At 34.6% G+C, this 12,028-nt stretch overlaps 1 protein-coding gene across 12 annotated transcripts in view; it reads right to left on the bottom strand.

The window, feature by feature from the left end:
• Positions 1-12,028, bottom strand: part of RNF180 (ring finger protein 180) — a 305,949-nt gene that overhangs the window by 200,986 nt on the left and 92,935 nt on the right. For 10 of the 12 annotated variants that reach the window (XM_049864376.1, XM_049864345.1, XM_049864312.1 and 7 more), the window contains one exon: positions 9,576-9,617. The exons of 1 other annotated variant lie outside the window; for it this stretch is intronic. In XM_049864376.1, coding sequence (XP_049720333.1) covers positions 9,576-9,617 — 42 coding nt within the window. The remainder of the gene's footprint in view (positions 1-9,575; positions 9,618-12,028) is intronic. One more of the 12 variants, XM_049864374.1, reaches the window with a different exon arrangement.

The following is a 12,028-nucleotide window of genomic DNA, read 5'->3' as shown; positions in this document are numbered from 1 at the left end:
TTAGTTTGTTTGTGTCTCTAAGTCTAAGGTATGTCTCTTGTAGGCAGCATATAGACGGATCTTGTTTTTTAACCCATTCTGCCACTCTCTGTCTCTTTATTGGTGCATTTAGTCCATTGACATTCAGGGTAATTATGGATAGGTATGAATTTAGTGCTATCATTTTGACGTCTTTTTTTGTGTGTTGGCAGCTTCTTTTTCCCACTTGATTTTATGTGCTGAGTAGATTTTCTTTGTATATTGTCCTTTCCTTATATTTGTTGTTGTTGATTTTGTTTCTGCTGAGTCTGTATTTTCCCTTGTATTTTATTTTGATGAGTAGGATAGTTTGTCTCCTTTGTGGTTACCTTATTATTTACCCCTATTTTTCTAAATTTATAACTAACTTTTATTTCTTTGTATCACCGTATCTTCCTCTCCATATGGAAGGTGTATGATTACATTTCTTAGTCCCTCTTTATTATTTTAATATTGTCTTCTTTTATATAATAACATCACCGTTACCTTGTGTTGGGCCTTTTTTTTTTTTTTTTTAATCTTGCTTTGTTTTTTTTTTCTGATTTCCCTGTCTGGGTTGGCTTCTGGTTGCTCTGCCCAGTGTTCTAGTGTTGGGTCGATACCTGATATTATTGATTTTCTAACCAAAGAACTCCCTTTAGTATTTCTTGTAGTTTTGGTTTGGTTTTTACAAATTCCCTCAACTTGTATTTATCTGGAAATGTCTTAATTTCACCTTCATATTTAAGAGACAGCTTTGATGGATATATGATTCTTGGCAGACAATTTTTTTCCTTCGATTTTTTAAATGTGTCATCCCATTACCTTCTTGCCTGCATGGTTTCTGCCAAGTAGTCCGAGCTTATTCTTATTGGCTCTTCCTTGTAGGTGACTTTTCTTTTATCCCTCGCTGCTCTTATAATTGTCTCTTTATCTTTGGTTTTGGCACGCTTGATTATAATATGTCTTGGTGACTTTCTTTTAAGATCTACCTTATGTGGAGTTCGATGAGTATCTTGGATAGGTATCTTCCCATCTTTCACAGTATCAGGGAAGTTTTCTGCCAACAAATCCTCAACAATTTTCTCTGTATTTTCGGTTATCCCTCCCTGTTCTGGTACTCCAATCACTCGTAGGTTATTTCTCCTGATAGAGTCCCACATGATCCTTAAGGTTTCATTTTTTTTTAATTCTTTTATCTGATTTTTCTTCAGATATATTAGTGCCAAGTGATTTATCTTCAAGTTCAGAAATTCTAGCTTCTACTTGCTCAATTCTGCTCCTCTGACTTTCTACTGAGTTATCCAATTCTGTAATTTTATTGTTAATCTTCTGAATTTCTGATTGCTGTCTATGGATTTTTCCAGCTTATTAAACTTTTCATTATGTTCCTGAATAATCTTTCTAATTTCTTCAGTTGCTTTATCTGTATGTTCCTTGGCTTGTTCTGAGCACTGCCACATTTCCTTCCTGATGTCTTGAAGGGTTCTGTATATTAAACTTTTGTATTTCCATCTAAAAGATCCCTGGATTCTTTGTTTTGAGAGCCTGTTGAGGTGATCATGGCCTGTTTCTTTATGTGACTTGACATTGACTGTTGTCTCTGAGCCATCTATAAGTTATCGTACTAGTTTATGCTTGCTTACTGGGTCGTAGCTGCTTGCTTTGTTTTGTTTTAGTATACCCCTATGGGTTGCTTGAGCAAGCTAGCTTTATTATTTTCACCTTTGGAGCTCTGGTGTCCTGTCCCCAGCTGGTTAGAGCTGTTATCAGGTATATGAGTCTAGGAGTCCATTCAGTTTTCTTGTATGAATTCAGCTCAGGTTTCCAGGTAGCTGATCATCAAGTGTGTGGTACAGGCTCTGTCCTACAGTCTCAGAGGGGCAGGGCGATAGGTGTATATACCAGCATCTGATTGCAGCAGGGGGTCACGCTATGAACAAGGCAGGGGGCTGAGACAACCCCCGAGTGTCTCTGAGGAAAACGCATCTCTGTTCCCTAGAGCGTGCTGGTAGGTGGGCTCTGCAGAGGGACCACGGGCACCCAAAGTCTTTGTTGTACGGACTGGGAAGTACCAGTTATCCCTGGACCCCTGTCGTGGGTGGCTGGGCAATCTAAGTGGAGCCACCAGTCCTTAGGTCCCTGTTGTGGGTAGGTGATGACCTTGTTTAATAGGCAAAGCAATGTGAAACGTCAAACACCCACCTCTCCACCACACCGCTGAAATGGTTGGAATTTGCCAACAAGGGCCTATTCTCCCGAAATAGGCCCACACAGGTCCATGCAGAAAGGAGAGGTGCTCAATGTCCACGGACGGTTTATGTCTGGACAGGTGCCACTTCTGTCCTGAGCTCCCCCAGTTAATGGAGCTAGGAAATTATCTTTTCCCTCCAGTTGCAAATTTTTTCCTTCCCCAAGGCCGGGAGGACAGCTCCAGGTACTCACCAGGGTCTACCTCAGGCCTAGGGATTCAGCTGCTGAAGCTGGCTTAGGGGTGCAGGGGGACGCAGTAAAATAAACGCAAGCACTTAGCTTTTGCCAAGAGCGCACTTCTCCTCAGGTTCCGGAGGTGTGAGTGGGTTGTGTGGCTGGCTGCTTCTCCCTGAGGAAACTGCGGCCAAATGCTAGGACCAGCCTGCCACCACCACTGCCACCGCCGCAACCGCTCTGGGAATGGTGCCTGAGGGCTCCCCGCCATTCAGGTCTGGTAACTCCTCTCCACTTCTAAACAGTCTCTTCCTTCTCCTGCCCCTCAGTTCATTGTCTAAGCTTACCTTTGATGCTCAGGGATCCCAACTTGTCACAAATATACTTGTTTCACTTGTTTTTTCGGGTCTTTGACGTAAAGAGGGCTCGATGGAAGCGTCTGTCTATTCTGCCATCTTGGCTCCGCCTCTCCCTTTTATATAAAACTATTCTAAAATATAAATGTTTATTTAAAAAAAAATTCCTAAGCACCTATTTTATACAGCATTTACTACTAAGAATTAGACAACAAAATAATAATGACAGTTTCCTTGTTCCCTTGGACTTCTCAGTCTGTTAACTCCATCCACACTTCACCACTTACTCCTTAAGTTATAACTCAACTTTTACTTCTTCAGATATATTCTCTTAAATGAACTTTTATCATACTTACAAGACCTACCTTTCCTTACTGTACTTTTCAAATTTGTTAAGACTGACTTTTCCCTCATAATTTGAAGGATATTTAAATTCAGATCTATGTAATTACTTAAGATAAAGGCATTCCCAAGTCTATGCACTTTTGTTTCACACCTATTTATCTATATTTTAAAATTCTGCAATACTGCAGAAAAATAAAACTAAGATATTTAGTTGTGTTTATTTAAATTGATCATATATTTATATCTTATTATACGACTAGATGGCGACTTCCTGAAAGACAGAAGTGGGCATATCAGCCTATTGAGCAAGTCCTAAATACATTAATTAAATGAAGAGTGACAAACATGTACTGAAAGAATATTCTGACACAAAGTAGAGAGCAATAAATGCTGACCTGTTTCAATACATGACTGATCATAGTGTTCTTTCAATTATTAACTTCTTGCCTAAAAGACCATTTCATAACCATACTTCTGTATTTAACAAAAAGAGCAAAAATCTGTATTATCTAATTAAAACTGTCTTATTTATTTTTGTTACGGAGGCTTTTCACTTCAATAAACCATTAATTTTCTGTTTGAAGAAGTGCATGAATAGAGAATAAATCTTTAATACTTGAATTACTATTATAACTCAGAAGTACAAAAAGCCCACTTTTAAGAAGACAACGTAATAGATATTTGGAGTGTGATTTGTGTATAATTTCAAGATGATGAATCAAGGGATAAAAGATGAAATGAATTCCCTTAAAAAATGTGAAAAATTCAAAATGATCCCTATGTGCAAATCAATGAAAATAAAAACTAGCACCTTTGTGAGAGATATCTCTTTTCTAGATAAACCTGAATACTAAGTCTTTAATGTAATTTATTGGCCTCCATTCTCCCCAGTGACTAAATCACACCCATGTGAAATTATAAGTAGACTTTTAACTCACTGAGAACAATGTAACAGGATTATAATAGATGGCTCAGTGACTTATTAATTGTTGCTGTTGTGGTTAGGTGCCATCGAGTCAGTTCCGACTCATACTGACCCTATGCACAACAGAACGAAACACTGCCCGGTCCTGAACTATCTTTATAATCATTGTTATGCTTGAGCCCATTGTTGCAGCCACTTGTGTCAATGCACCTCATTGAGGGCCGCCTTCTTTTCCGCTGACCCGGTACTTTACCAAGCATGATGTCCTTCTCCAGGGACTGACCCCTCCTGACAACATGTCCAAAGTATGTATGTAAGACGCAGTCTCACCACCCTTGCTTCTAAGGAGCATTCTGGGTGTATTTTTTCCAAGACAGATTTGTTCATTCTTTTGGCAGTTCACGATATATTCAATATTCTTCACCAACACCACAATTCAAAGGTGTCAATTCTTCTTCAGTCTTCCTTATTCATTGTTCAGCTTTCATGTGCATATGATGCAATTGATTAATAACCTGCGTTATGCAGATGACACAACCTTGCTTGCTGAAAGTGAAGAGGACTTGAAGCACTTACTAATGAAGATCAAAGACCACAGGCTTCAGCATGGATTACACCTCAACATAAAGAAAACAAAAATCCTCACTATTGGACCCATGAGCAACATCATAATAAATGGAGAAAAGATTGAAGTTGTCAAGAATTTCCTTTTAGTTGGATCCACAATCAACACCCATGGAAGCAGCAGTCAAGAAATCAAATGACACATTGCATTGGGCAAATCTACTGCAAAGAACCTTTTTAAAGTGTTGAAAAGCAAAGATGTCACCTTAAAGAGTAAGGTGTGCCTGACCCAAGCCATTTACTAATTACATATCATAGTATTTGGTCAATTAAATTCTCATGCACAATATTCCACAGAAACATCATGACAAAATCTCTCTTTTCACAATAGCTTCTTGTAGCCTCTAGAGATACATTTTCTTTTATTCATATTAAATAGTCCCAAGGTTATGGAAACACAGTAAAATGTATACATCAAAGGACTTTATCAACAAAATGAAGAGAAAACCTATAGATTAGGAGAAAAATTTCAAGAACGATATATCTGATAAAGGTCCAATACCTAAATATATATATGTATATATATATTTAGATATTGGACCTTTGGCATAGTAGTTAAGAGTTGGGCTGTTAACCAAAGGGTCAGCAGTTTTGAATCTACCAGCCTGCTCTTTGGAAACCCTATGGGGCAGTTCTACTGTGTCCTATAGTGCCCCTATGGGTCAGAATCAACTTGACAGCAATGGGTTTGGTTTATATGTATACGTTTATGTATATATATATGTATGCATATGTATGTATGTGTGTTAAAAAAAAAAAAAAACCCAGTGCTGTCAAGTTGATTCTGACTCATAGTGACCCTACAGGACAGAGTAGAACTGCCCCATAGAGTTTCCAAGGAGCACCTGGCGGATTTAAACTGTCGACCCTTTGGCTAGCAGCTGTAGCACTTAACCTCTATGCCACTGGGGTTTCCGTGTGTGTGTGTGTGTATATATATATATATATAAACTACTACAACTCAAAAAAAGAAAAAAAAAGACATACAACCCAATCAAAAAAATAGACAAAGAACTTCAAACAGATATTTTGCCAAAGCAGATATTCAAACAGCCAACAAGCACACAAAAAGATGTTCAAAATCATTTGCCTTTGGAGAGATACAAATCAAAACCACTATGAGGTACTATCTCACCTCCGTTAGAATGGCAATGATCAAAAAACCAGAAAGTGAGGTGTTGGGAGAATATGGAGAAACTGGAGCCCTCATTCATGGCTGATTGGAACGCAAAATGTTACAGCTGCTGTGGAAAATACTTTGGTCCTTTCTCAAACAGTTGAACATGGTACTACCATATGGCTTAGCAATCCAATCCTAGGTATATAAGCAAGAAGTGAAAGCTGGAATGCATACAGAAATCTGTACACCAGTGTTCACTGCAGCACTTTTCATGACAGCCAAAAGGTAAAAATAACCTAAATATCCATCAATAAATAAAAGAAAAAACAGAATGTGGTATATACATATAATGGAAGAGAAATGAAGTCCTGATATACACCACAACATGGATGAACCTTAAAAACATTGTGCTAAGCTAAATAAGTCATTCTTAAAAAGACAAATACTGTATGACCTTACTTATATAAAATAAGCAAATACTTAGAAACCAAAGGTTAATTAGTGGTTACCAGGAGAGAGGGAAAAAGCGAGAGTTTTTGTTTGGGGGGAACTGAATTTATGTTAATGGTAGTGGAATGATTAGGAAAAAGACAGGGATAGGCATTGCACAACAAAAGTATAATATGTGTCACTGAATTGTACACTTTGAAACTGCTAAAATGGCAAATGTTTTGTTGTGTGTATTTCCACAATTAAAAAAATACAGGACAGAATTATAAGACATTTGAAATAAAAATTTGCAACTTTAAAAATCTGTATTAAAAAAGAACACAGCGGAATGAATTTCCATTTAAATAGGATTATTTTAAAATATTATGTAACTATACTAATGGCAAAAAGTTACCTTCTCTGAATCTAGAAGAGGAGCTTGTTAATCCCAGGATAAAGCTTTTGATTATTTCTTCAAATGCTAACATTTTAGTTAACCACCTAGACAAACTAGGGGGGACAAAGGAGGTCTCAAGGGAAATTAGAAGAGTTTTAAATGAATTAAAATGAAAATATAACAACAAAATTCATAGGATGGAGCTAAAGCAGAAATTAAGAAATTTATAGCATTAAAGGCTTATATGAGAAAAAAAATCTTAAAACAATAATCTCAGTCTCTATTATAAGAAACTAAAGAGATGAAAATAAATTCAAAACAGGCAGAAAGAAGTAAATAATAAAATAAGAACATAAATAAATAAATTTAAAAAGAGAAAAATCATTCAAAAGGTAAGTAAAATTGATAAACTTCTAGCAAGACCGAAAAAGGCACAAACAGAAAACACACAATGCCCAATATCAGAATTGAAAGAGGGGACAGCACTACAGATCCCGCTAAAAACGGATAATAAAGGAAAACTATGAACACAATGCTATGCACATAATTTTGTAACTTAGATAATTCCTCAAAAACAGCAAACTATCAAAACTTACCCAAAATGAAATAGAAAAGCTGAATGGTCCTACAATTATCAAAGAAACTAAATTCATAGCTAAAAATCTTCCCAAAAAAGAAACCTCCAGGCCCATACAGTTTCATTACCAAATACTTAAAAAAAAAATGAATTCTACGCAATGTTTTTTAGAAAACAGAAGAGAATACTTCCAAGCTCATTTTGTAAGACTAGCACAACCCTAACACTAAAACCAGACAAAGCACAAAAAAAGAAAAAGCTTCAAACCAATATCCCTACGGACAGAGGCACAAACATCTGCAAAAAATAATAGTAAATAGTACTCAAGAATATACAAAAAATAATACCCCATGACAAAGTGGAGTTTACTGTGGGAATACAACGCTGGCTCAACATTTGATAATCAATCAGTATTAACATTAATACCACACAATCATACTCACTGATGCCGAAAAGGTATTTTGATAAAATCTAACATCCTTTCATGATAAAAACACTCAACAAACTAGAAATAGAAGAGAACTTGCTCAACCTGATAATGGGCAGCTACAGTAACCTACTGCTAACATCATACATAATGGTCAAAGACTAGATGTTTTCATCTTAACATCAGGAACATGACAAGGATGTCTGCTCTCACCACTTCTATTCAATACTATACTGCAGGTTCTAGTACGAGTAATAACATAAAGAAAAAAAAAGCACCTGGATTGGAAAAGAAAAAGTAAAACTGTGTTTATTTGTAGACAACAAAATCATCTAAGTAAAAATACAATGGAATCTAAACAAAGCAAAACAAAAAGCTATTACTAATAAATGAGATTAGAAAGGTTGTAGGACATAAGCTCAATATATAAAAATCAATTTTATATTTATATACTATCAATAAACAATTGGAAAATGAAATTTAATAAAACAATATCAATGACCAACAGCATTAAAATATGAAATACTTAGAAATAAATCTGACAGAAAGATCTGTACACCCAAAATCACAAAATGCAAAGCCAAAACAAATGTCAATGTGTTTCTATACACTAGCAATATATAATTGTAACTACCCACCAAAAAAAATTTACAATAGCTCCAAAAAAGAAAAAATACTTAAGTATAAATCTATCAAAACATGCACAGGTTCTATACGCTGCAAACTTCAAAATACTGATGAAAGAAATCAAAGGTCTATATAAAAGGTAAGACACAACATGTTCATGGATTGGCCAAGTCAGCATAGTGAAGACTTCAATTCTCCCCAAGTTGATCAACTTAGATTGATCAACTTGATTGAGTTAATCAAATACACTTAATTCCACTCAAAATCCCAATAGGATTTTTTGTAAATATAAACAAGTGGATTCTAAGTGTTATATAGAAAGTCAAAGGAATTTTACTAAATTTGTACTAAAATAATTTTGAAAAAGAACAATAAAGTTGGAGGAATCACACTACTTGATTTTATGACTAACTATGAATCAAAAAAATTTTTTTTTTTTTTTTAATGAATCTACAATAACCAAGACAAAGTACTGTTGGGTAAGGGGTAGACACATAAATGAATTGAACAGAATAGAGAGCCCATGAAAAAAATCCCATACCAGTATAGCCGACTGATTTCTGACAGAAGTACAAAAGCATTTCAGTAGAGAAATAATAGTGTTTTCAACAAACAGTGCTGAAACAACTGGCCTATCTATACAAAAAAAAAAAACTTTTTCAACCTAAATCTCACACCTTTCAAAAATTAACTCAAAATGAACCATAATTCTCAATGTAAAACTTAAGACTATAAAGGTTTTAGAAGCAAACATAGGAGAAAATCTTTGTAACCTAAGGTTAGGCAAAGACTTCTTCAAGGTGGCACATAAAGCGCAATCTACAAAAGAAAAAAAAATTGATATGTTGGACTTTATCAAAATTAAACATGTTTCCTCTGCAGGTGAAAATATCTGCTAAGAGAATGAAAACACAAGCTATCAACTGTGAGAAAATATTTGCACATCACTTATCAGACAAAGGACTTTTATGCAAAATATATAAAGAACTCTCAACACTCAACAAGAAGGAAACAGAAAACCCTATTAAAGAATGAACAAAAGATGTGAAAAGACACATTGCTAAAGAATATACACAGTTGGAAAATAAGCACACGAAAAATGTTTAACATCATTAGTCATTAGGGAAATGCAAATTAAAACTACAACGTGATACCACTACTTACCTATTTGTATGACTAAAATTAAAAAAAACAAACATGAGAAAACCAAGGTTCTGATGAGGATGCAAAGCAACTAGAACTCTTGCACATTGTTGCTGAGAATGCAATGTGGTACAGCCATTCTGGAAAACAGTCTAATACTTTCTTATAAAGTTAAACATACATTTACCGTATGATCCAGCAATCTTACTCCCGGATATTTACCCTAGAGAAATGAAAATTTAGGTTCAAACAAAAACTTATACATGAATCTTTACAGCAGCTCTATTCATAATTGCTAAAAACTAGACACAACACATCTGTCCTTTGACAGGTGAATGGCTGAACAACTATGGTTTATTCATACAATGGAATACTACTCATCAAAAAAAAGAACAAACTATCAATATATGCAACACCTTAAGGATCTCACAGGCAATTATGTTGAGTAAAAGAAGTTAGAAGTTACTGTATGATTCTATTTCGATAACACTGTCAAAAAGACAAAACTAAATTGATGAGGAACACATCACGCTGTCAGGGATTAGGGGTGGGAGGAGGGTGTACAAGGGAGTTTTTTGGGGTGATGGAACTGTTTTGTAACCTTACTGGGGTACTGGTCATATGAATCTGTACAAGTGCTAAAATTCATAGAGCTATATGCCAATAAGAAGTCAATTTTACTGCATGATAGTTTTTGAAGATTAAAATTAAAAAATAGACAATGCCGGATAAAAAAAAGATGCTGACTGGCTAAAAGCAGCTCCCAGCACTGTGACTTTCTCCAAAGTAATTTATGTTTGCTGAACAAAAAACACTATGAACTGGCCAAATATTCTAACAGCATAGTTTCTGTTTCAATCTTTAATTTATACCCCTAAGCTTCAAAACTTTAAATTACTTTTTTGTAGTATCATTAATGCTTCTTATCATGATGTCTGTCACTGAAAAATATCCAGTTTGCACAAAGATTTATTAAAAATGTCAAATAAAAGTCAGAAATTTAGATTTCCCTGCCAATTATTTTTAACTTCCTTAAAATTATCACTAACTATAGGGAAATTTTCCTTTATACCTTGTATGCTTTTTTTTTTTTTATGCTTAGCTCCCGCCATTTAAAAGAGGCAGGATCTGTATTGAAGTCATCTTTTCATTACCCAGGCATTGTAACTTGCAAGCAGACATTTAGTAAATGTTTACTGAATTAATTCATCTCTATTAAACATAAAATGAACTGAATAGCTAAGTCATTAATTTACTTCATATATGAACTCTTTGTAGGATTTATCTTTTTACTTGAATTCACATGATTGACTTTTAAAAATAATTATTATTCTTTCTGGCTCTAAACATGGCGTGTACCCAAATTGCTAACTAATGTAATTTCTATGTTATTATACTCTTTCAATTTTCTCTGCTATGAAGACACTGGATATTTGTTCTCCAATTTATGCAGGTATAAGTCAGATTTTCAATAGAAGTTTTGAATTTTGCGGCTTCAGTAAATAAAGACTAAAAACATATTATAATATTATAACTATAATAGTATAACATTCATTTTTTATAGTCTACAATATATACCGTGAAGTCACTTTACACTATCACTTGCATATAAGTCAGACTGGATTCCCTTGTCAGCAACCAGTCAAAAATATAATAAATAATCACCTATTATCATAACTGTACTATGTAACTGAAAGATGAAAAAATACCTTATCTGACCGAAGCATTCAATGTAGTAATTTTTTTTATTGAGTCTACCACTAGAATCATTAGCAGTATTGAGTTCACTGTGTTTTTAAAAAGAATGATTATGTGAAGTTGCCCCTTTTTATATTTTAGTACTGAGGACACTGTTAATACTCAACAGACACTTGTTAATGAGGACTATCATCTAGTATGACAAAAAAATAATAAAGGTAATTTGCAAAAAAAAGTTCATACAGAAATTATACTAGTCCTTAAACTTCTAAATTTTCAGGAGCGCTTCATTCATTGACATTAATTGGCTTCTACAGCATCTAACATTCATTGTTCAATTCCTTCACTCACCCTACCCTTGAACATGTCATTATGGACAGAGGAGCAGTTCAAACCATAGAGAAGCACACTACCCTATAAAGTCAAAGTAAGGGTAAATCACCCTTTAGATAATTATTACAAGCTGGCAGTTAGTCATATCTAGACCATACGTGCACATATTAACTAAGGCTCCTTGAAAATACCCATCTAAGCTAAATATGATGAAAAAACCCATTGCCATGAAGTCGATTCCAACTCACAGCAACCCTATAAGTGTGATACAAGTGAATTAATTCATCATTATATTAGATTTACTTAGAGAAACATTTCTTTGTTTCAATTTACTCTCAAATAAAATCACTGCAAAGCAATCCTAACATGTAATAAATTAAAAATGTATGTGACAAGCAATCTAGTCTCAATATTATGAGACTATATCCCTAAAATATTAGCAGAACTGGGTAAAACTATGCAAAAGGGGCATTTCTAAACATTTCTGAAGCATATGGACAGAGTTATACATGGCAATTATAATAAGGTTATGAGATTATTAAGTGCACCTACACAGAGCTGTCATTTCAAAAAACATTAAAACCAAGTTTTTGTAATACAGGA

Source organism: Elephas maximus, chromosome 2, assembly GCF_024166365.1.
Source record: "Elephas maximus indicus isolate mEleMax1 chromosome 2, mEleMax1 primary haplotype, whole genome shotgun sequence".
Taxonomy (NCBI): Eukaryota; Metazoa; Chordata; class Mammalia; order Proboscidea; family Elephantidae; genus Elephas; species Elephas maximus.
This window is presented reverse-complemented; position numbering and strand designations above follow the sequence as displayed.